The sequence below is a fragment of the Giraffa tippelskirchi genome, chromosome 6 (genome assembly GCF_054371585.1).
Source record: "Giraffa tippelskirchi isolate mGirTip1 chromosome 6, T2T-mGirTip1v1.2.pri, whole genome shotgun sequence".
In the NCBI taxonomy this organism is placed as follows: domain Eukaryota; kingdom Metazoa; phylum Chordata; class Mammalia; order Artiodactyla; family Giraffidae; genus Giraffa; species Giraffa tippelskirchi.
In genome coordinates this window covers 88,362,135-88,387,269 of record NC_137280.1, presented here as the reverse complement: position 1 = coordinate 88,387,269, position 25,135 = coordinate 88,362,135, and the positions used below count along the sequence as shown (strand labels likewise).

The following is a 25,135-nucleotide window of genomic DNA, read 5'->3' as shown; positions in this document are numbered from 1 at the left end:
GGGAGACGGTGCCGCGGGAACGCTGCGCTCTGGGGCCTGGGACCCGGTAGTCGGGCCTGGTTCGAATCAGGTTCTTACTCGAGAGCCTCTGGGGAGGTTTCAGGTGAACGGCGTTGAATGGGATTTCGAATCCGGCCGCTGCCGCGTACCACCCGAGGCCTCTTTTCCCTGCTCATTGAACGGGGTCATGAAAATTTACTGGCCTGACTTATGACTACATAATACATATAGAAACTTCTCTCCACTCCCAGGCGTAGGCGGGACCACCGTCGCCCCCTGTCTGGAAGACTCGAGGGGCCTCCGCACTCCGTCACTCCGCTTCCACCGGCGACAACAAACCTAATCTTATACTTTTCTGTAGTAACCACGTTAAAAATATGTATTTTTTAATATATTAAACTTAATGAAGTATAGCCACAATATCATTTCAACATGTGATCGATATTTAAAAAAAACACGAACCTGAGATATCTTTTATTTTGTTACTTAGTACTAAAGGTTTGAAGACCTGTGTGTTTTACACGTTACACCACATCTGTGATCCGGACGCTTCGTTTTCACCAGAAATAGTTGAGGTTTCATAAAATTTACAGTTGAAATGGAGATTCACATGCCCGAATGTTTCCCAACATACGTTAAAAGTTCCCATGAACTCAATCTCATGTCGGTGATAAATTGAAACATTAATTGATGAAAGTTAAGCGACGTGGAATGTTCTGTTTCACAGTGGCACTAGCCACATTCAGGTGCTTGTGATCCCCTGTGGCTTCCGATATCGGATAGCCAATAACAACTTCAGCCAAACTGACCTTCTTTGTTTCATAAAATCTGACATGACACCCCCCACCTCTTTTCTGGTGCCTCCTTGTTATTCACGTCTCTGCTCAGATGTCATCTTCTGGGAGAAATCCAAGAGCCCCCTGAACAGCATTCAAATTTGTAGAACGTAAGCCTGAACGGTACATTTCAAGCCACTAGCATTTCTTTTCTTTTCTTTTTTTTTTTATTTATTATTTGACTGCACAGGTATTCGTTGAAGCATATGGGATCTAGTTCCCTGACCAGGGATTGAACCCAGGGCCCCCGCATTGGGAGCACAGAGTCTTAGCCACTGGACCACCAGGGAAGTCCCACACTAGCATTTCTTATCCATCCTCCTCTGTGGCCTCGTGATGCTCAGAGTATTTTCTCTATTTTTTTTGTATCTCCATCTCAAGTAGGATTGAAAGGATTTTTTTCCCCCATTGAAACTATTTGGCTGCAAGAAAATTCCCGTTATGATTGGCTCTGGGTTCTTGGCAGTCATTGGGCATCCTTAGGAATTTTTGTGACTTGAGAAAATGAAATTTTCAAATTATTTCCAAATGTAATTCAGTTGCTTATGAATATGAACTTTGATGAAGTTGTTTTGTTTTGTTTTCTAGATATTAAACATTTATTCATTACAACATTGTAGTTTTCTTTCTGCATCGTGGAACTTTTTTTTCCTTATCCTCAGCCCCAACCTTTTCATAGTGCCTGAAAAGTTCATCAGTCACAAGCATTATGTCTGTTTGTGCTAATGAAGAAAGTGGCTCTGTCTATAATGCCTTCTCCCTACAGCTGGCTGAATAATCTTCAGTTGTAAACCAGATCATGTCATTACTCTGCTTAAAACCTTCAAAGGCTTATCATACTTAGGATGAAACTTAAGATCTTCACTGTGGCTTAGGAGGCCCTGCACAGTGGCCTCAACTGACCTGCTGCCAGTCTCCCTCTTGTCACCACTCCCAAGCCCTACTGGCTTTATTTCCTGTCTTTCAACACACCGAACTTTATTCCTGCTACATGGCTTTGCACTTGCTGTTCCCTCTGCCTGGAATGTGCTTCCTTTAGATAATTGCTTGGCTGTCTCATTCTCATCATTTATGGTTCACCTCAGATGTCTCTCCAGAAGAAGCCTTCTTGTACCACCCTAGTTAAAGTAGACCTTCATTAGTCACAGAAGCCTGCTTATTAGGAGCACTTAACAGAATCTGTAGATATGTTGGGGTTTTTTTTGGCTCTGCTGCATGGCTTGTGGGATCTCAGTTCCCTGACTGGGGATTGAACCTGGGCCACAGCAGTGAAAGCCCCAAATCCTAACCACTAGACCACCAGGGAACTCTTATTATTCCTCAGTAGATTGAAAGCTGATTGCGGACAGTGATCCCACCTGTCTCATACAGACCTCTCAGTGTATTCCAGAGCTTAGCACAGGACCTCACATGTAGTAAGTTGTCAGTAGATTGTTTTTAAAAAATAATAGATCCATATAAAGGGCTTACATGGTACCTGGAATGTGAAAAGTACTTCATAAACAAGAAACATTAGCAATGCATCGTCATCATTTTTCTTTCGCAATATTTCAGGTGTACTCACTCAAAAAAGAATAAGAAATGCTATAACAAAGTACATTTTTACTCCTTACCCAGCTTAAGAAGTAAAACATTAGTGATGCAGTTGAAAGACCTTATATATCCCTGCCTCAAACCTATTCCTCTCCTTTTTTCAGATGTAGCTACAATTTTGGATTTAGTGTTTATTTTTCTGTACATGCTTGTATATCTTTAATAGGTGTCTTTAAATATAGTATTGTATGTTACGTTCTACAACTTTATAGAAATGATGCTGCTGCAAAGTCTGGAGAAAACCACGCACAAGCTTCCACAAGTCCTTTCCTGGTGAAGTCACAAGGGACTCCCTGAGTTCCTACAGCAGAGTTGTGATAACACGTGTGAAATGTCTACCAGGAAAGCTCAGTATCTGGGGCAGGAGGGGGCTGATCAAGTTTCAAACTTCCAGACTCCAGAAGGAAAGCAGGTGTTGGACACAAACCACATTGTTTGTACAGTTTAGGCACCGCGAGCCACTTGTATCATTTAGGGAATGGTAGGAACTCTCCATTCACTTCAGTCGTTTCAATTGTGTCCGACTCTGCAACCCTATGGACTGTAGCCTGCCAGTCTCCTCTGTCCACGGGATTCCCCAGGCACGAATATTAGAGTGGGTTGCCATGCCCTCCTTCAAGGGATCTTCCTGACCCAGGGATAAAACCTTCGTCTCCTGCATTGGCAGGCAGGGTTCTTTACCACTAGCACCACCTGGGAAGCCCTACAGAAGTGATACCTGTGCACAAAAGAGTTAACTGTATCAGGCCTGAGACCGCTGTCCTTAGAAAGGCCTATTTGCAAGGTTGACCCTGGCTGGTGTATAGGAACTTGGATTTCAGGAGAGTTCTCTCCATTCCCTAAGTAATGCAAGTGGCTTGTGGTGCCTAAATGGTACGAACAATGTGGTTTGTGTCCGGCACCTGCTTTCCTTCTGGAGTCTGGAAGTTTGAAACTTGATCAGTCCTCTCCTGCCCCAAGTACCCTGGGTGCTGAGCTTTCCCAGTAGACATTTCACACATGTTGTTACAACTCGGCTGTAGGAACTCAGGGAGTCCCATATGACTTCACCAGGAAAGGACTTGTGGAAGCTTGTGCCTGGTTTTCTCCAGACTTTGCCCCATGTACCTTTTCTCTTGGCCAATTTTGCTTTGTGTCCTTTCACAGTAAGAAATCATTCCCTGGCAGTCCAGTCGTTAGGGCTTCGTGGTTCCATGGCAGAGGGCACAGTCCCTGGTCAGGGAACAAAGATCCCACATGCTGCATGGTGCAGCCAAAAACAAAAACCCAAACAAAATCGTACCTTGAATAGGCTAGATGCTAAATTCTATGAATACTCCTCATGAATCATAGAAGCTAGGGATTATCTTGAGGACCCCTCAACGCAGTGTTATACCCCATCAGGGCTGGAATTAAGGGGAGGAAAAGCAAGGGCACAACATTTAAGAAGACACATACCCTCCAAGTCGCACAAGTGCCAACCTGTACTTGCATGACTCTGAAGGCAAGTGCCTCCTAAAATTTTCACTCTAGACACCTACCTTGCCTCTCGTCGTACCAGCCCTACCTTCTGAAGCCCTTTTTTTTTTCTTTTGGTCAAGCATAATACTTTTAAGATGTATTTGTGACACATGTATAGCTCCAGTCATTTATTTTCCCTGCTGTATAGCTGTGCTGGGTGATGCGGTAGCCATTAGCCATGTGTGGCTATTTTTTTTCCAGTTAATCCAAATTAAATGAAAAATTTAACTCCCTGGTTACTTAGCCACACTTCATATTTTTAATAGACACCATGGCTTGTGGCTGCCACATTAGACAACTCCAATAAAGAATGTGTGATCACAGAAAGTTTTGTTGGACAGAATTTGCTTATCCATCCACCTCTTGCTTATTATTTAAGTTGTTTCCACTTTTCTATTTTTTCCTTAAATTTAAAAAATTTACTTATGTTTGGCTGTGCTGGGTCATGTTGCTGTGCTGGCTTTTTTCTAGCTGTGACAAGCAGGGGCTGTTCTCTAGCTGTGATGCATGGGCTTCTTACAGCGGTGGCTTCTCTTGTTGCAGAGCACAGGCTCTAGGTTTCCCAGGCTTCAGTAGTTTTGGCTCCTGGGCTCTAGAGCACAGGCTCAATATTTGTGGCACACGGACTTAGTTTCTCCTCAGCATGTGGGATCTTCTTGGACCAAGGATCTAACCCATGTCTCCTACGTTGGCAGGTGGATTCTTTACCACAGAGCCACCAGGGAAGCCCAGTTTCCAGTTTTCCACTCTTACAAACAGCACTGTAGTGTTCATTGTTGTGCATGGCTCTTGGTGTACACGTGCAGGAGTTTCCCTAGGATGCACACTTAGGAGATGATTTGCTGAGTTTTGGGAATATTCACCTTGACTAGATATTGCCAGTGTGTTCTTCAAAATGATGGATCCAATTCTCACTCCTGCTAACAAAGTTGCTGTTGCTGTGTCCTTATCACACTTGCTGTTGTCAAACTTTTACATACTTGTCCTTATGGTGGGTGTGAATTACTGGTTTCAGTTTGCATTACCCTGATTAACAAAGGAAATTGAACTTTTTTCATGTTTGTTGACCATTTGCTTTCCATGAATTGCCCATTCATATCTTTGTCCATTTTCCTGCTGGATTGTCTTCATTTTACTGAGTGCAAGACTTCTTATAAGTGAGGTGTGCCTTTTTGTTTGTATGGTGTCTTTTTCTTTTTTAAAAATGTTTATTTGGCTGCACTGGGTCTTAGTTCTGTCTAGTTGTGGCACGCAGGCTTAGTTGCTCTGAGGCATGTGGTATATTAGTTCCCCAACTGGGGATCAAACCCAAATCCCCTGTGTTGCAAGGCAGATTCTTAACCCCTGGACTGCCAGAGAAGTTGCTCTATGGTTGTACTGATGTTCAGAATTTATTATTATTACTGTCATCATCATCATTATTTTAATGTCATCAGAATTATAAATCTACTTACAGTTGGTGTTTTTTGTGTCTTGCTTAGGAAATCTTACACTGAGGTCAATTAGATATCTTACTATATTTCTTCTGGAAGTTCTACTTTTCATATTTAGGTTAAAAAAAATCAAACTGGAATTTATTTTTGTTTATGATGTGAGGTAGGTTTAATTTTTTTCAGATGGATAACCAGTTGTTTCAGCTTCAACTCCATTTATTGAGTAGTCCAGTGGTTCTCAAAATATAGTCCCTTGGGGATCCCTAAGAACCTTTTAGGGAATCCATGAGATAAACTGTTTTCATAATATTCTAAAGCATTATTTGCCTTTGTCATTTGTGCTGTGTTGTCTGTGCACTGTTGGTACAAAAGCAACAGTTAGTAAAACTGCTGGCCACTTCCAGGGATCAGTGCAGTGTCACTGTGTTGTGTGGTGGTCGTCATTGTGTTCCTCACTACCTCACACACGCTCAGTGGTGAAACAGTTTCACTGAAGAGGGTCCTTGAAGGAGCAGTGAAAGTAGTAATTGTGTTAAAGCTTAGCCCTACAGCAGGTCTTCCTAATATTACGGGTGGTGAAATGGGACATTTGCATAGAGCACTTCTGTTGCATGCTAGAGAATGATGGCAAGGAAGTAATGCACTTGTCCAGTTTGAGTGGAGGTGGAACAGCCTACTTTTTTCATGAACACCATTTTTACTGAATAATCACTAATTATTAGTTATTCAGATTAGGATATTGGCCATATATTTTCTCAGAAATGAATTAAGTGAGTTGTCACTAGGAGGAAGAATGTCGGTGTGTTGTCAGTGATAATATTTGAGCGTTTAAGCAAAACAGACATTTGGGAAGCTTTTATTCATCACCGTGAGCCTGATAACTTATATATATATATATATATATATATATATATATGGCTGCTCCGGGTCTTAGTTAGTTGGGGCACATGGGCTATTCAGTCTTCATTGTGGCATGTAGGATCTTTAGTTGCGGCATGTGGAGTCTAGTTCCCTGACCAGAAATTGAACCCAGGCTCTCTATTTAGAGCACGGAGTCTTAGCCACTAGACCACCAGGGAAGTCCCCAACTTTTCAATATTTGAAGGCTTTCCTGATGAGATCTGGTTCCAAATAGGAAAAGGAGTACGTCAAGGCTGTCATATTGTCACCCTGCTTATTTAACTTATATGCAGAGTACATCATGAGAAATGCTGGGCTGGAAGAAACACAAGCTGGAGTTAGGATTGCCAGGAGAAAGATCAATAACCTCAGATATGCAGATGACACCACCCTTATGGCAGAAAGCAAAGAAGAACTAAAGAGCCTCTTGATGAAAGTGAAAGAGGAGAGTGAAAAAGTTGGCTTAAAGCTCAACATTCAGAAAACTCAGATCATGGCATCTGGTCCCATCACTTCATGGGAAATAGATGGGGAAACAGTGGAAACAGTGTCAGACTTGATTTCTGGGGGCTCCAAAATCACTGCAGATGGTGATTGCAGCCATGAAATTAAAAGACGCTTACTCCTTGGAAGGAAGGTTATGACCAACCTAGATAGCATATTTAAAAGCAGAGACATTACTTTGCCAACAAAGGTCCGTCTAGTCAAGGCTATGGTTTTTCCAGTAGTCATGTATGGATGTGAGAGTTGGACGGTGAAGAAAGCTGAGCGCCGCAGAATTGATGCTTTTGAACTGTGGTGTTGGAGAAGATTCTTGAGAGTCCCTTGGACTGCAAGAAGATCCAACCAGTCCATTCTAAAGGAGATCAGTCCTGGGTGTTCACTTGAAGGACTGATGTTGAAGCTGAAACTCCAATACTTTGGCCACCTCATGCGAAGAGTTGACTCAGTGGAAATGACCCTAATGCTGCGAAGGATTGGGGGCAGGAGGAGAAGGGGACGACAGAGGATGAGATGGCTGGATGGCATCACTGACTCAATGGACATGAGTTTGGGTAAACTCCAGGAGTTGGTGATGGACAAGGAGGCCTGGTGTGCTGTGATTCATGGGGTTGCAAAGAGTCGGACACGACTGAGCGACTGAACTGAACTGAACTGAACTGATGAGATCAGTGGTGATACAATTAACATATTTTAAAAAAATACTATATAGTGAAACATAATTATTCAGCATATTAATATTTTCCTAAAGACCAATGCATGATGTTACAAAATCAGTCATAAAAGATCAAAATTTGTAAAATAGACTAATGAGTTCTAATGTAACAGTATGAAAAGTTTATTGATACAGTTTCATACTCCACATTGTAACTAACTTTAATACACCACCACTTGTTGAGTTTTGGTATAGTAACCAAGTAAAATATCCCCAATTAGTTGAAAAGGCTATAACACTCCTCCCTTTTCCAACTACATGTCTTTGTTAGGCTGGCTTTTCTTCATATACTTCGACCAAAACAACCAATTGCAACAGATTGATTGTAGAAACCTATGTGAGAATCCACCTCTTTCATTACACTAGAGAGTAGGAGCTTTACAAAAATGTAAAACAATGCCATTCTTTTCACTACCTGTTTTAAAAAAATATACAGTTTTTTTAATAAAATAGGTTATTTTAACATTTAAAAGATTTATTAGCTAATTTAAATATTTTAAATTTTTCTCAGTTTTAATTTCCCATTTAGTAAATATAAATAGATATAATCCCTAGTCCCATTAAAGAACAGCTCATTAGGGTCCTCATTAATTTTTTTAAAATTAATTTTTTAGAGCAGTTTTAGGTTTATGACAGATTTCTCACATCCCCTTCTGCCTCGTGCATGCATTAACATCCTAGCACCCACCATTAACATCCACCACCAAAGTGGTGAATTTGTTACAACTGATAAACCTATACTGACACATCATTATCACCTAAATCCACAACTTACAGAAAGATTCACTCTTGGTGTACATTCTATGAACTTCGACAAATGTGTGACATATATTCATCATTATAGTATCATACAGAGTATCTTTACTGCCCTAAAAATCCTCTGTGCTCCTCCCAGACATCCCCCTCCCTACCATTATTTTTAAAATCAGTTTTTAAAAGAGTGAAGGGAGCTCAAGACCAGAAAATATCAGATCCTCTGGATTAATCCATCCTTTTCCTGGTGATTTGTAATCTCTGCCTAGAGCAAGTTTCCATCTAGCCACAGGTCTCTTCCCTCAGACTTTTTGTCTCTTCCCCTGCCAACACCCTATCGTGTGAAATATTAACACACTATCACCAGTCTTGGCAAGGCTAATTCCCCACCTTGTTCTTTCTTCTTCCATTTGTGTTGGTTATCCTTGGCCTTTGTTCCTCCATAGAAAGTAGGACACACAAATACTTTTTCCTGTTGCAAAAGTAATATATGTGTAATGCAAACAATTTTTAAAATACAGAGTTGCAAGAAAGTTAAAGTTACCCCTGTTAATATTCTGATGTTTAGCTTTATATTCTGCATATATTTTATATTTATACACACACATACAGTTTCATATTTGTATATACACACTTTTTATATATACATGCCGTCACAACAAAAGTAAAGTCATACTTTACCTTGTTTTTATATGTAGGTTTTTACCCTTAGGATTATTATGAATATATTTTCACATCATTTAGTGTTCTTCTACATTATCATTTTGAATGGCTGCATGGTATTCTGTTTATGGATGTGCATTATTCACATAACAGTTCTCTGTGCTGAAATTTTAGATTATCTTGTGTTTCATTCTTAGAAGTCTTGTTGCAGCGAACCTTCTTATCGCAGTCTTCATACACACAGGCATTTCCTTAGGGTCAATTCCCAGGAGAGGATTGGTTGGCTTAAAGTGAGGGCTTCAGTTGTGAGAAGCTGGTATCACTTGGGCAGAGGCAGAGGATGGTGGAAAACAGTGGGGCAGGACAGATAGAAGAGTCGTGCTTACAAGGGTTTTCATCAAGGAGTGGCCCAGTGACGTAGGAAGGGATATAAGTGGGAGTGGGTCCTGTCATCGCAGCTTGTTGCCATGACTGAGATGTTTGAAAAGGTGAGAGAGGAACAGAATAAGCCTGAGGAGGGACTTCCCTGGTGACCCTGCGGTTAAGAACCCATCTGCCAATGCACAGGACACAGGTTTGGTGTCTGGTCCGGGAAGATTCCACATGCCATAGGGCAGCTAAGCCCAGGCACTGCAACTACTGAAGCCCATGTGCTCTAGAGCCCATGCTCTGCAATAGAAGCCACGAGAAATCCTGTGTACTGCAGCTCGAGCGTAGACCCCGCTCACTGCAGGCCCATGTGCAGTAACGAAGACCCAGTGCAGCCAAAAATAAAGAAGAAAGAATGATGTATCTCAGGGAACTCAAACAGGGGCTCTGTATCAACCTAGAGGGGGAAGATGGGAGGGAGGTTCAAGAGGGAGGGGACGTATGTATACCTATGGCTGATTCCCTATAGCTCAAATGGTTAAGAATCTGCCTGCAATGCAGGAGACTAGGGTTCGATCCCTGGGTCGGGAAGATCCTCTGGAGAAGGGAACGGCAATCCGCTCCAGTATTCTTGCCTAGAGAATCCCATGGACAGAGAAGCCTGCGGGCTACAGTCTGTGGGGTCGCAAAGAGTCAGACGCGACTGAGCGACTAACACACACACATGGCTGATTCATGTTGAGGTTTGACAGAAAACAACAAAATTCTGTAAAGCATTTATCCTTCAATTAAAAAATAAATTAAAAAGAAAAGAATAAGCCTGAGGATATTGTGGGGATAAAGGGGTAGCCCCAGCCTAGCACCTCTAGACCTTCCCAAGAGTTTATGGGAGAGAGGAGGTTTTCTCAACGGTAGAGGCTCCAGTGCTTTCAGTCCTTTAGGAATCTGAGAGAAGCCTCCGTTGCTCTGCATCAGGGCCTTCCCTCTAGCTTAACTCACATAAATCCTCTCTGGATAGTCCTCTAACATACTAGCTATGTAGGGACCATCAGGGTTTGGCACAGTTTGTGGGTGTCTCCTCTGATGTGGGGAGCCCATATAGTCAGCCCCCCTTAAGTGTGTGCCTAGTGGGCTTGGCAGGAAGTGGGAGGGGCAGGGGGGGTAACTGCAGCTGAGTGCAGACAACCCTAGATGCAGCCCCTGGGGTCAGAAGACCAAGATGGAGGCCTGGTCCAACTTTCTCTTATTATCCAGCTGAACTTCGGTGTGTTCTTAAACCTTTCTGGGCTTCAGCTTCTGCAGGTGTAAAATGGAGCTAAGTAAAACCTGTCTCATTGGGTGGTTGGAAGGATTAAATTGGACAATATACATAAGGTATCTGCAGGGTGTGGGCACTTTTAACGGCTTAGTAATCTTACTTGAGTAAGTCATTTAATCATTCTTAACTTCAGTTTCCTCATCTGATATGTGGGGATAATAATATATATCTTATGATAATTAAGATGAAATGTAGCAAAGAGCTTTGAAAGGAGTCTCAACATAAGTGTTATTGTTCCTGGGCACGTGCATATGGTTGCCCCCAGTGTGGATGGGTGCCAGTAACAAGCCCTGAGGGTCACAGGTTGTCAGGCACAGCAGGTTTCGCTGTATGTGTGGAGGAAGGAGTCATGTGTGTGCAGTCCTGGGAGAGTAAAGGGCAAAAAGGTGGAAGAACTGGCCTTGTTGTAGAATCTCACCTTATGCCACGATTAAATTTCAAAGAGCATGAGGTCAGAATCACATATAATTAAGTTTAACTCTGCTTGAATCTCCTGAATTTGCTCACAGAGCATCTCTCAGTAAGTCCGGTAGAACTAGTTCCTCGTCAGCATAGGATATCGTTGGGCACCAGCTAAACTGTTGAACTTAGGTTTCAGGGCCATGCTGAACTAACATCAGCATCACACAGAACAATGTGTGGGAGCTGAGAGCTGCTGAGGGAAGGGTTTTAACTCGTCTTAGGCCTACTCTGGGTCTGATGCTCCATTCAGTTTTATGTCTTTTAACAAATATTCATTGATCACCTACAGTGTGTCAGACACTGTGCTAAACAGTAGGAAACAGCAGTGAAAAGAAAAATACCCTTATTCATTATATTCTTGGGCTTATCTTGTGGCTCAGCTGGTAAAGAATCCGCCTGCAATCTTCCCTGGGTTGGGAAGATTCCCAGAGAAGGGAAAGGCTACCTACTCCAGTATTCTGGCCTGGAGAATTCCATGGTCTGTATAGTCCATAGGGTCGCAAAGAATTGGATGTGACTTGTGCATTATATTCTAGTGTGGGAGGTGGGAGGCAGACAATAAACAAGCAAAAAAGATAGTTTGTGAGATGGGAGACAAAAACAGGGGTTAGGGAATTCTGGAGCAGCAATTGCCATTTAAATGGAGTAGCTTGGTAAGGCCTGCTGGGAAGCTCTGATTTTCATGTGCCCTGCCAGGAGAATAGGTGAACCCTAGGAACAGCCGGTGCAAAGGTCCTGAGGCAGACAGGAGATTGCCTGCATGTTTGTGGATGGTGAGGACCCCAGTCTGACTGGAGTGGAGGGAAGGAAGAGAGCAATGGGGACAAGATCTGATGCTGGAGAGTCTTGTGGGCCATTTTGTTGTCCTGGCCCTTTTGTCTGGGCCAGGAGGAGGCCTTCGGGGCTTTAAGCAGAGGAGGGACAAAAATATGCTTATTGAGATCACTCTGGTTTCTGTGTTGAGAAAAGCCTGAAGAGGGACAAGGGAGCTAGTTTGTGGACTGTTACCATGGTCCTGGTGAGAGACAGTGGGGGCTTGAACCAAGGTAGCGAGAACTAGTTAATTCTGGGTATTTTAAAGTTAGAGCCACCATTGCACCTGCTTCAGATTAGACGTGGGGTATGAAACAGCGGGAGAAGGCAATGGCACCCCACTCCAGTACTCTTGCCTGGAAAATCCCATGGATGGAGGAGCCTGGTAGGCTACAGTCCATGGGGTCGCTAAGAGTCGGACATGACTGAGCGACTTCACTTTCACTTTTCACTCTCATGCATTGGAGAAGGAAATGGCAACCCACTCCAGTATTCTTGCCTGGAGAATCCTAGGGACGGCAGAGCCTGGTGAGCTGCCATCTATGGGGTCGCACAGAGTCGGACATGACTGAAGCGACTTAGCATAGCATAGCATAGCGTGAAACAGCGAGTGAGTTCAAGGGAGGCTCCAAGGGTCTTATCTTGAGTCTCAGGATGGACTTGCTGTTAATCAAGGTGAAGCCAGTAGGAGGAACTGGAGCAGTTGTGTGTGTCTGTGTCTGTGTGTGTAGCTGGGTTCAGGACAAATTACATTTGATCTTACCAGACACCCAGGGGAAGATGTTTAGTGGTTCGTTGGATGTAAATGAATCTAGAGCTCGAGATAGATGTTCAGGCTGGAGCTCTACATTTGGAACTCATCAGTATAATAGATAGTACAGCTGACCTTGAGCAATGCAGGAGTTTGGGGTGCTGACCCTTGTGCAATCAAAAATCCACGTGTAACTTTTTTTTTTTTCTGACTGCACTACACAGCATGTTCCCCAACCAGGGGTTGAACCTGTGTCCCCTGCAGTGGAAACACAGAGTCTTAACCACTGGACTGCCAGGGAAGTCCCTCCATGTATAACTTTTGTTTCCCCCAGAACTACTAATAGCCTACTGTTGACTGAAAGCCTTACCAATAACATAAACAGTAAATTAGTACATATTTTGTTTGTTATATGTATTATATCCTGTATTCTTACAGTAAAGTAAGCTATAGAAAAGAAACTATTAAGAAAATCATAAGGAAAATACATTTACAATACTGTACTATATTTATCAATACTGTAAGTTTACCTCATCTGTCTACAAGATGAATTGTCTCTCAGTACCTACATCAATGTTTTCTTATATAATACAAAAAACACTGTAGATGTTACACATATTCCTAACACTGGACATCAAAAATGAAATTAGATAACTGTGAAAAAGAAATTCATTTTTATTTACAGGTATAATGCATCACAGATTGGTAATGAAGAAGCAGCAATGATTGCTTTATGGGAGCCTCGTGTGGTCAGTGGCGCCATGTATGGTCTGTAAGTCCAGAAGTTTTGATAAGTTTTAACTTCCAACTTTTTATAATCTATATGTATATATTTTATGGTTGTTGTTAAGTCACTAAATCATGTCTGGCTCTTTTGTGACCCCACGGACTGTAGCCCGCCAGGCTCCTCTGTCCAGGCGACTTCCCGGGTAAGAATACTGGAGTGGGTTACCATTTCCTTCTCCAGGGGGTCTTCCCAACCCAGGGATCGACCCAGGGTCTCCTGCATTGGCAGATGGTTTCTTTACTACTGAGCCACCTGGAAAGCCCACATTTTATAGTAATAAATGATAAAATAGGATCCATATATATTTTATGCATTCATGACATACCTTGAGGTTTTTTTTATATTTCTAGGCTATACCTGAGTTTTTACCAATTGTTGCAAATCTCCAAAAATGTTTCCAATATACTTATTAAAAAAAAATCCTCATCTGAGTGGACCCCTGTGGTGGTGTGTTGCTCAAGTGTCAGCTGTATTTAAAACCATGAAATAGGATGAGATCTTCCAGGGAGTGAGTGTAGGTAAAGGTCCAAGGCTGAACTCTTAGGCCTGTCAACATTAAGAGGTCAGGAGATGAGAGGGAAGCAGCATGGAGACTGGGAAGGAGTAGCTGGGGAGAGGAATGGCAGAGGGTGGTACCCCAGATGCCTGTGTTGAGGGCAGACGGGCATGGAGAGAGGTTCTTGCACTGTTTGGTCATTCCTCTCTCTCTGAACACTGGCTGCTATAGTTGAGAAAGTGAAATACACATGATGCCATTCCACTGTGCTGTCACGATCAAAAATGCACCACTCTAGTAACGTGTGGGAGTCTAGGAACGGCAGTTGGAATCACACAAGGTGCAGCGTATGGTTCCTGGGCTTGGCTCTTAACATAGCCTGTGGACAGGTGTCCGGGCCAAGAAGGGCTTGTCTGAGACACAACGTAGTACAGTGGCCTAGCCCAGAGACTGGGATGTGCATCCAGGTGCTATAAGCCTGTTTCCCCACCTGTGAAATGGAGCTCTAGTGCCCTCCACCCAGAGCATTTATGAGGCTTTAGAGAGAAATTGCACCTGCATTGCTCAGCTAGGCCCTTGAGCCTACCAAGTGCTGTGAACATGGATGGTTCTCTGACTCACCAGGCCTCTGCCATGAGTTCTGAACAGCAGTGCCGGTTCCTCACAGTGTCACAGCCTCACACGGATGCTCTGTAAAGAGCAGCTCACTTGCTTCTCACCACACACCCCCAACCCCCCCCCCCACCGCAATGAGTCATGCCACTCTTGTCATTCCAAGAAATCTTAATTTCTTTATTGATTTTTGACTCAACAATTTTTTTTTAACTTTTTGTTTTTTTCTGAAACGTTCTTGTTGTTATGAGCCTTTTGTTTTGTTCTCGTTAAATGCACTCGACCCAAAATTGGTTTGGCATATCGAAAAGGAGACCAAGGAGGGACTGGGGTCATGGGAGAAGAGGGGAGGAGGCCCAAATGGACAGAGAGAAACTGAGGGTGAGAGAAGAGGAACAGAGAGACAGTGAGAAAGACACAGGGGAAGAGGTGGAGACGCTGAGAGAAAGGAAGGCAAGGAAAACCAATCCCCCCCCAAAAAAACAAACCCAAAACACCAAACCCGGAGAAAAATAATTAACAAGATTTCAAAGCAAATGAATTCAGGAGCCCAAGGAAGGGAGGAGGAGAGGAAACCAAGACCCTTCCTTCCCTATACTGTCCCAGCTGGGGTGGGGGCATCAAGGCACCAGGTCTGGCGGGGGTGGGGGGACACCTGGGCGCTCAGGGTAGCCTTGTGCTGGACTACAGTATGTCCAGACCTACCGACCAGGGGACCCTGCCACACAGCTCTGAGGCCTGGGCATCCACCTTGGGGATTCTGGCTGGAACGGGAGCCACGGGACCCGCTGCACCCTCTCTCTCCCCTTGATTGTCAGAGTCTGGAGAGATAAAAGGAGGATTGGGCAGGGGAGAGGAAGTGGGACTCCTTGCTTGCCTCCAGTCCCCTGGGACCTCTCCCCCAACCACCCCCCCACCTCTTCCAAACCTCTCTGCTGGTGCCAGAGGTGGTCTGACTCTCTAGCCTGGCTGATGCCTGGGCCAGGCCCACCCTCCCACCTACCCTTGTCTCCCAGCAGCTCTCTAGTCCCCCGAGAGAAGTTCTGGCCTAATGAAATCAAGGAAAGCTACAGAGCTGCTCCATACCTTCCTCAGGGAGCCACCGGGGCAAGACTGTTCCCATCCTTCCTTCCGCTCACCGTTCAGACCTGCCCATGGTCTGGTGAAAGGGGCTAAGCCTCCCTTCCAGAAAACAGATGGAACCCAACCTTAACCTTCTCCCCACATCTGTCCCCCTGCATGGGACAAACCACCTCTTTGGTCTGGCCCCTTCTCCCCTAACTGATGGGGACAAGCCAGCCCCAGCTCCTCAGGAGAAGGGAGGGGCTTTCTAGCAGCACAAAGGGTCCCTCCAGCCACCTCTCCGCCCCTTTCCCCCAGTTCCTCCCTAGAGTCCCTCCCCCTGAACCCAAAGAAGTTCATGGCAGCAGCAGGCTGAGACCCCAAGATGTTTGAAAACTCATGGCACTTGTGAGAAAAGAGGGACAAAAGAGATGAGGGGTCAGGGCAAAGGTGGAGGGCTACCCCTGGGGAAATGGCAATGACAGGGCTGGGCTATGGGAATGGGACTATGCTACCCCCAAAGAGGTGGGGGGGGGGTTGCTGGGAAGGCCAGGGAGACAGACTGGAGAGGGGGCTGGGAGAGGTCCTCAGGAGACACCCCAAGCCTGGAGCTTCTCGTGTCTGCAGGCTTGGGGTTGAGCCCTCAGGACATGGCTGTCTTGATCCCAGCCAGGCCCTAGTACCTGGCTTTGCCTCTCCTGTGGGAGGGTGAGGGGAGGCAACGCGATCGCTCAGCTTCAGCCTCCCCACCCCGTGAAAGACGACCATCTCACCACTCCCAGTCCTTCCTTCTCAGTCATACCTGCCCCCAGCAAACACTGCTGCCCTCATTTTCCTTCCCCTGTCAACTTCTCTAGGCAGGAAATCGGCCCCTTCTTCCCAGGCCCAGAGTCCCAGAAGCAATATACAAGCAGGAACTCAAAGGGACAGTGCAGCCATCTCGGCAGAAGCATCTTTGGGCGTGAGGGTGTCTCCCCAGGTCATGGGGAGGGGCAGGGGAGACGGCTGAGCCCTGGGGCAGGCAGTGAGGTACACGCCCCAGGAGGGCTGACTGATGCCAGGGAGAGGCGGACGGGGAGAGGCGACAGAACCAGGTGCCGGGTGGGGGGAAGGAAACAGGTTGTTTCGATGTTGCTTCTAGATTTTGTTTTTTGTCTCTGGATTGTAAAAAGCTGCTCTGGTGGCCCGCCCACCCCGGCTGGGGGATGCACACGTAGATGGAGAAGTCCTGGCTGCCAGGCCCAGCGGCGCGGCTCTGCTCCGGAGAAGCCCCGGGCTGGCCGGGCCGCAGGCTCCCGGTGGCTTCAAGTGATGAGATTTTCTTTCTTTCTTTCTTTTTTTTTGTCTTTTTTTTTCTTTTCCATTTCATTGAAATATTTACAGCAATGGGGGAAGAGGAGGAGGAGGAAGAGAGAGGAGAGGGGGTAAGAGGGCCCCCTAGGGAAAGATCCAAGCCCAGGACCCACTCCCCAGGGAGCTCCAGACCCAAAATCTGCTCCCCAGATAGCCGAGCCCACAGGACTGGGAACTGCTCAAATATGGCCACGCCTGTGGGCTGGGGGCCCTGCGGGGAGTTGTGCTTCATCAGGAGTCGCCCCAAGGGAGGGGGTCATTGGGTGCACTCAGGGAGGGCTGAGGGGGCAGGCTTGCCGGGAAAGCAGGGACGAAGAGCAGAGAGAAGGAGCTTCAGAGAAAGTTCCACCTGTAAACCACCAGCCACAACCGCCTGTTCCTCTCGCCCTGGGGCTTTCTCCCCGAGGGCTCTCTCCCAGGCCAGAAGCCCCAGTCTCCGAAGAGGAGCAGGGAACTGGAGTGCAGAGGAACCTGTCCATCTGTCCTGCCCCCACTGCTCCATCTGGGTGCAGTCGGCAGCACTTCCGGCTGCAAAGAGAGGAGCAGCTGACAGGCTTCATCCAGCAGGGCCTTTGGCCCAGGGAAAGCAGAACCCTCATTTCCCTCCAGGGAGCAGGAAGGGTAGGGGGGCGGGGGAAGTCAAGGGTGGGCTGCACCCTTCCAATGTCTCCTTCCTCACTCCCCTGGGGACCTCTTGGCTCCTCACTGTACTTCCCCCAAATTGAGCTGGTGCGCATGGCTGGTGGGAAACCCTGTCTGTGAACCCTGCACCTCGGGCCCCCACAGCGGAGCCCCCAAGGGGCCTGGAGGGCCCACGGCCAAGGGGCGCCTGGAGAGAGTGGCCCATCGGCCACTGTCTCCATCCGTCTCCCTCTCCCACCAGACCCCCGCCCAGGGTCCCCTCCCTGGCCCGGGCCACCAGCCCCTGGTCCGTGAGGTCCCTCAGAGACTGGTAACCAGTTGCATCTGCCCGTCCCCATCGGGCCCTGGCCCCTCAAGGCCCGGGGCCGCCAGGTAGCCCTCGTGGCTGGGCCGCCGCACCTGGTAGTAGCCCTGCAGGGGATTCCGGGCCACCAGGGCCGGCGGGCGCGAGGTGTAGTAGATTTCGGGGGGACCAGGGGGTGCAGGTGGGGGTGGGGGCAGGGCCTCACTGGGCCCCTCGGGGCTGCTGTCCGGGTAGGAGGGCGAGTCCCGCAGGTTGGCCCCACTGGCGTAGAGGGAGTCCCGGCCTGGAGGCGAGGAGAGGGGCCGGCTGGTGGCTCCATCCTCCGCCGTGCAGCTCTCCGATTCGTCCAGATCGCTCTGGTACAGCACCGACTGGGCCCGGGGCAGCAGCAGTGGCTCCTCCAGGGCCTTGTAGAGAAGTTCGATCTCCGCCCGGTCAGCGCCCCCGGGCCCGCCGGCCTCTTCCTCCCCACCGCCCCCTGGCACTGGCGGCGCCGGGGGCTCCGGCGGTGGAGGGCCCTTGGCTCCGCTGCTGCCCCCCCGCAGGTTGTTGTGCACCAGCTCCGAGATGATCATCTTCTCGAAGGCAGCAGCGTCGGCCAGGTTCCGGCCTCGAGGGGGCTCGGGGGCCCCGTCCCCCGGAGGGAAATCCCCGCTTCGCAAGGAGTAGCTGTTGTTGAAGTTGCCGTTGAGGGGCAGCGTGTCCATGCCACAGGCTTCCCGGCCTCCCAAGGGATGCTCTGCAAGCAGAAGGGAGTGGCTCAGGAGGAGAGCTGGGCAGTGGAAGGGATGTGGGCCACATGGGAGGTGGGTATCTGCCTTCACCTGGCTTTCCCTGGGTTCACCCCGTCCCTAGGGTCTGGGGTCCTCTATTCCCTCTCTTCCTCACTGGCAGTGGGGACACCAGCTCAGCAGAGGGTTAGTGGGGGTGGGTGTGGGGACCGATTTCCCCAGGGTCCCCTCCACCTGGGGGCTTGGAGACTCAGCAGTATGAGCCTGCGTGGCCAGGTCCCTTTCCCGTGATCTCCATCACCTTCACTCCCCACCTAATGCAACATCATCCAGCCGGATGCCAAGCCAGAGACTCCTGTATGTGTGTGGGGGGCACCCCAGTTCTTCTCTCTAAGATGGGGTCACCTGAGGGGGCCGCTGTCGCATTCCCCTCCCACCCTTGGAAACGTCACCAGCAAATAGTCACACTTACTGGGTTCCCGGTAGCTCCCTGCAGGTGCCGGCCAGGAGGGAAGAGAGAGAAGGTGAGAGCAGGCTCAGAATACCAAGTCTAGGCTCCGTCCAGTTCAGGAGGCATGAGGGTGCCCCGCGTAGAGACCCTCCTGACCCCCAGACCCGGCACCCTCTCCCGGCACCAGTGTGCTCTCACCTGGAGAGTTGAAGACTGGAGGCGAGGAGGGGTTGAAGCCCACCGACTCGGCAATGAGGGTGTTGTAGGGGCTGGTGCCCCCACGGGGCTGCAGCACAGGGTTGGTCAGCAGATGGTTCCCCATGGTACCTGCCCAGGAGGGAAGAGGTCACGAGGCAGCTGGGAGAACCTCAAAGGGAGTGCAGGTGGGGCTCAGGAGTGCCCCCTCACCTCGGTTCAGCGTAGGGGTGCTGTTGATGTCGCCCGCCATGAAAGAGGATTCCGTCTGCTTCCTCACGGTGTCGTTCCACATCCTCCGGATCCGGCTCTGGGGACGTAACCCAGCCGTGAGGGGCCCTCGGGCCGCCCGTCCTCCCTGTGCCTGATGGGCACCACCAGGGACCTGGGCGGAGAACTGCCCCGCCCCTGGGGCTCTTGGGTCCGGCCCTCAGCCCCGGGGAGCTGGCCTTGGCCTGGGTACCTGGGTCCCTGTGTAGTAGCGGGTGTTGCTCCGCATCGCTGAGGTCTTGAGTGAGCCGTGGGCGCCCCCGGGCGGGGAGCGGATGCAGCAGTAGGAGTGACGCAGGCACTTGCTGTACTCCTTATGCACCTGCGGGGGGGAGGGGGGTGAGGAGGACAGGCAGTTGGCAGTAAGTGCCCCAGCCTTGGCAGTCCAGAGACCAGGCTCCTGGTGAGCATCAGAAACCCCGCCATCTCCTCCTGTCCCCAGCGGTCAGCCTAGCAGGCTCTCTTCTCACTCAGGCCCATCTTCCTTTCTCCACCTTCACCATTAAGTTCTCATCTGTTCATTCGCTCAGATCTTCAAGGAGCATCTTCTAGATGCCAAGTGTGGTTTAGGCCCCGAGGACAGATGCAAATCAGAAACAAAGCCCTACTTCTCAGAACTGGTATCTTCAGCAGATAGAGACTGAACACATCTACAGCATCAGTGCGTTAAGTAGGATGTCTGCCCAGAGAACCACGGCCGGGGGTTAGGCAGTGCTGGCGGCAAGATTGGGGGTGGTGATTTCCAACAGATGGAGGAGCGGGTGAGCTCACTAAAGAGACGTTTTGGCAAAGCCCTAAAACAAACAAGGCAGTGGGCCTCGCAGATATCTGGGGAGGGCCAGGGGACAAGCCCTGAGGAAGGTCCACGTCTGCGTGTCTGAGGGAACAGAAGACAGAGCATGGCCGGAGGAAAGGGAAGAGAAGGGGGAGCCCAGGTTGGGCCCCATGGGCCGGCAGGGGAGCTCTCTAAGGATGTCACTGCCACTGTGTGTCCAGTGGGGACCTTCGATCAGAACAGGAACACAGCTGACCTTGCAGCCAAGACCAGTGATCCCTGCCTTCTTCACTCCCTGTGCAGCCTTACCCACCTCACTGTCCTCCGAGACTGACAACGGCCTGACTGGGGCTCCCCACTGCCTTCAAGACGAAGTCTAACACTCCTTGGCTCCGTTTCCCTGGCTTCTGTCTTGAGTCTACAGCCTGTATGCTCTTCTCCACATTCCTCTGCTTCTGTTACCTCTTTATTTTATTTTTAAGATTCCGACTTTAACACCCTTTATTTAAGAAGGAAACTTCCTGTCACCACAAAACTCACGGTTTACCCTGTGACTATTAAAGTAGGAAATGTTCTGTCTGGGTGGCACCCGGAGCCGGCTCCCTCCACACGCTTGCTCTACACCCCAAGTTGTGTCCCTGCCCTGAGCTCTCCTGACTCCCCACATCTGTCTTGCTTTCTCATTCCTCTGGGCTCCTGTATCTTGCTCTCTTCCAGAACCTTCCTCACCCAGGGCTAGAACCTGCCTGAGCCTGTGCTTCCCTCCAGGCAGACACAGGTCCCGCCGCAGAAGGCAGGCCCCTGGCTCCCTTCCCCGGAACTCACCTTCTTCTGTAAGGCGCAGTGAAAGACGAAGATGAAGACCCCCTGGAAGGCGTTGAAGGTGGTGAAGAGATAGGCCATGACCACCGACTCCTTGTTGATGAAGAGAAGGCCGAAAGCCCACGTGAGGCCCAGCAGGAAGAGCAGCGCAATGGCCCCCAGGGCCCAGGATCTGGGGGGTGGGTGGGGAGGACACAGGACGTTAGAGTCCCCGCCATCGCCATCGGAGACACCACCCCCAGGGCCCTGCTGCATGTCCCCATCCCAGCAAGTCTGGACACTGCCCTGGGGTGAGCGGGCCTGCCCAGCAAGACTCATCAGCCCAGCTAGGCCTGGGGGGCATGTGGAGGTTGGGAGGTCAGGGTTCTTTGAATAGCCAGTCATTCTCCTGCATCCTTTGTCCTCTTGGCCACATTTCCAAACCTTTAATCTATCTTCTGCTGCCTATTTGTCTTTAAGTCACCCTGAAACGGACTGGCGTATCTTTTTCGGCCATTTGCACGGCTTGTGGAATCTTTAGTTTCCCAGCCAGGGGGAGCCACACCCTTGGCAGTGAAAGCACCGAAACCTAACCAGTGGACCTCCAGGGGACTCCCTGGACTTGCTCTGTGAAGTCAGTCTCACCCTAAGCAATGATATGCCTAAAACCATCATTGGATGTGCTAATGCCATGTTTTCTAATACTCGTTAAACAGATCCATAAAGAACATAGTAAAACACCACCTTTGTCCTTAAAAAGCAACACCAGAGGTGAGAACACCACCTTTCAGGAAAGCCTGGGAGAGGCTGGGCCCAGCTCAGAGGTCCCAGGGCAGGAGTGCGGGGAGGGGTGCTCACTTAATGTTGTCGAGGCGACTGGAGTCAGGCTTGAGCACGGACGAGCTCCGGACCATCTTGTGCAGAGTCACCATGAGGAACACCAGGTTCACCTGGAGGCGGGCAAGGGGAGGGCTGGCCCGCAGTCCCTCTGCCTCCGGGCAGCAGCTCCCGACCAAATCTCAGCTGCCACCCCCCTGCAGCAGGGTCCCCTCTGCTGGTGTGTGTGCTCGGTCATGTCCAACTTTTTTGCGACCCCATGGACTATACCCCCCAGGCTCCTCTGTCTGTGGGATTTCCCAAGAAAGAATCCTGTAGCAGGTTGCCATTTCCTGCCCCTAGGTGCCTGACAACTGGTGTAACTGTTCATGTGGCTCTCGGGGCTGGGGGGACAGGGCCTGGGGCCTGACACAGAGCAGGAGCTCACACCACAGCTCCTAGACAGGTAGACCTCAGTGCTGGAGCTTTACATGCTGCTCTTTTTCCCTCAGTTGGCTGCTCAGTTTTCAAGGGCTTGGGGAGAATGGGGGTCTAGGGGTCAGAGCTGGTCTGGATGAAGGACAGACTCAATGCTGGGGATACTGCCTTCCAACTCACCACAATAACAAAGGAGACGGGCCCAATGAAGCTCCAGATGAAGTAATTGTCCACTCGGAGCCAACAGCTGTAAAGGAAGCAGGGCCGGGAAGGGAGGGGTGGGGGGTAGGGGAGAGAGAAGTGAGGAGGGCAGGGGAAGGGGGGGCCCTTCCTTCCCTCTGACTCCCAGGGCCCAGGGACTCAAATGGCTGGGGCCCCAGAGCTCAGGAGAAGGGAGGCCAGTGCCCTGAGGGTCCTGGCCCAAGGGAGGCTGCTGAGCAGGGAACCAGCAAGGAGGAGACTGGGTGGAGGGGTGGAGGGGCCACTCACGCCTTCTCGGTGCCATAGCTGCGGTAGTCGATGGCGGCCGCAATGCCCACCACCAGGGCAGGGAAGCAGTACCCGCCCAGGTAGTAGTACTTGGTGCGGGAGTACTCGCTCTCAAACACCTCCACCAGCAGCAGGTAGAGGTGCACACCCTCCAGGCACAGCCAGGAGAAGGCAGCCAGGAAGAAGTAGTGCAGCAAGCCCGCGAAGATGGGGCAGGCAATCTGGGGGCAGGGGCGGGGAAGCAACACAGGTGAGGGGCTGCCTGGCCGCCAACCGGCCAGTGGGCATCACCTCTCCTCCCCGCCCCTTCCTTCAGCTCCTGCCCTGGAGTCCCGCCCACCTCATACTGAGTCTTGTCTATCCCAACGAGGAAGAGCAGCTCCGCCAGGAAGAGGTTGATGCAGAGGTTCTTGTGAATGGTGTTCCGGTCAGTCTGCAGTCCCCGCAGGAAGCAGAAGGTGGAGATACAGATGGCCAGGCAGACCAGGGAGATGACGATGCCCACCCAAGTGATGACCGACAGCAGCAGTTCATTGATGCGGCCCTGGTACTGGGGAAGGAGCAGGGGGCGTGCTGAGCACCCCAGGCCTTGCACACACACACAGGCCAGGCCAGGATCCACGAGGGGCAGCCCACTGGGCCTTCTGCCACCTACCTGGCCTTCTGCCCCACCTCGGTCAACTAGCCAGGCCCCCACCCCTCTACAGATGGCACGCTCACTGCCCATGCTCTGGCAGGCTTATGGAGAGATGACAAAGGTTGACACCAACTTGCTTCTCCAGAGGGCCTTGGGAGAAGGTGGGACCCGGACTAGGGAGAGCCAGACATGTGGCCTCCTGCCCTGGGCAAGACTCGGGCCCCACATGCACATGAAGGTGGCCTTCCCTGGCAGCACCCAAGCAGTGCTCTCTACGATGCCATGCAAGGCTGGGCCAGCAAGCAGGTCCGCCAGGAGGAGCAGGGCGCCAGCCAGCTTACGATCTCGCGGTGCGCCATGAGCACAGCAAAGTTGGTCAGGTGGCTGCAGGCACACGTGGTATGGGTCTTGTTGGACTCCACCAAGCGGCAGCCCTGGGTTGACCAGTGGCCCAGCATGGAGCGCTCTGAGTAGTTCCAGAAGGAGCAGTTAGCGTTGAAGTGGTTCTTGGCCTGTTGTGGGGTGGGGGCCGGGGGGTTAGAGCTGGGAGTCCAGCTCCAGCCCCCACACCCCATCATGGGGACAAGCAGAAGAGACATGCCTGGGGCTTCCGGCTCCAGGTCACAGTCTGAGGTCTCTGGGGACAAATGGCTCGAGCTGCTAAGGTGGGGGCTGGGGGGCTGCTTCTCTAGGGAGGGGTTGTAACTTGCTCTCGGGGTGGATGAACACACAGTGGTGGGTATGGATCTGCAGCCTGGGAAAGGAGAGGGTGCTGGGACACTCACGGAAGGAGGGGGCATCTCAGCTCACCTCCAGGTGGGCCACAGTGAAGATGACAGGGTCCATGAGGAAGACTCGGCTGGACTCCTTGTTGATGGATGCTGCGATGACCTGCGAGTTCACCACCAGGGAGGCGCCCCCTGGGCCCCCCGAGCCTGCTTCGCCTGCCAGCTTCACCGTGGCGTTCTCAGTGGACAGGAAGAGGCCCAGGTTGTTGTAGAGAATGAAGACAACCTTGACCACTCCTAGGTAGGACAGGCCCAGCAGGTGTGCTGTCAGCCCCTGGCTGGTGCTGCCCTCCAGTTACACTGGCCGTTGGGACCTCTGAAGTCAGACTGCCGCCCAGGCAAGCGGGGCTCTGGAAACCCTTCTGTGGGACCACTGCGCAGTTGCAGGCAGTTCCCAGTGGCAGGGTAGTGGTCCAGGACACACCTCACCCACCTCTCACTTTCTGTGTGACCTTGAGCAAATCCCTAACCTCTCCGTGCCTTCATCTCAAATGGCACAACCTGCCCTAAACTCTGAGGATCAACTGCTGTCGCACAGGAGTGACTCCTTCAAACTGTCTGAGGTTCTGTGGGGCTTTGTGGGGTCCCCCTGAATCCCTTGAAATGTTACACTAGCTTGAATGAAGGACACCTCTGAGTGTTGCTATGGGCTCCAACCTCTTATCAGAGTCTTCAGCCTGATCAGAGTTAAGAACTTCCCCGTGAGAGGAGCTGGGGTGCCGGCTCAGGGTTCGGACACTGACCGTTGCGGCTGTTCTGCTTGATGGTGTTGGCAGACAGCTGGATAGAGTTCTCGCTCGGGTACTCCTGGGGGAACACCAGCTCCTGCACTTGGCCCTCAGTGTTCAGGACTGTGACCTCGAGGACTGTGGGGACAGGGG

General features: G+C 50.1%; 1 protein-coding gene and 1 long non-coding RNA gene across 2 annotated transcripts in view; one reads left to right on the top strand and one right to left on the bottom strand.

Annotated features, from left to right (window-relative positions):
* Positions 1–815: 815 nt before the first annotated feature.
* On the top strand, positions 816–24,910 carry LOC145510381 (uncharacterized). The gene is made up of 3 exons (XR_014056985.1): positions 816–946; positions 13,293–13,379; positions 23,146–24,910. It is a non-coding gene; the product is annotated as an uncharacterized LOC145510381 (long non-coding RNA).
* The window catches only part of ADGRL1 (adhesion G protein-coupled receptor L1), a 47,725-nt gene continuing 40,364 nt past the window's right edge, over positions 17,775–25,135 (bottom strand). The window contains exons 12-24 of the mRNA XM_081501361.1: positions 24,998–25,120; positions 24,277–24,491; positions 23,808–23,978; positions 23,170–23,379; positions 22,830–23,050; positions 22,521–22,587; positions 21,945–22,036; positions 21,111–21,279; positions 19,704–19,832; positions 19,454–19,550; positions 19,244–19,372; positions 19,067–19,084; positions 17,775–18,602 (exon numbers count right to left, since the gene is read on the bottom strand). Coding sequence (XP_081357487.1) covers positions 17,860–18,602; positions 19,067–19,084; positions 19,244–19,372; positions 19,454–19,550; positions 19,704–19,832; positions 21,111–21,279; positions 21,945–22,036; positions 22,521–22,587; positions 22,830–23,050; positions 23,170–23,379; positions 23,808–23,978; positions 24,277–24,491; positions 24,998–25,120 — 2,384 coding nt within the window. The 3' untranslated portion in view covers positions 17,775–17,859. The remainder of the gene's footprint in view (positions 18,603–19,066; positions 19,085–19,243; positions 19,373–19,453; positions 19,551–19,703; positions 19,833–21,110; positions 21,280–21,944; positions 22,037–22,520; positions 22,588–22,829; positions 23,051–23,169; positions 23,380–23,807; positions 23,979–24,276; positions 24,492–24,997; positions 25,121–25,135) is intronic.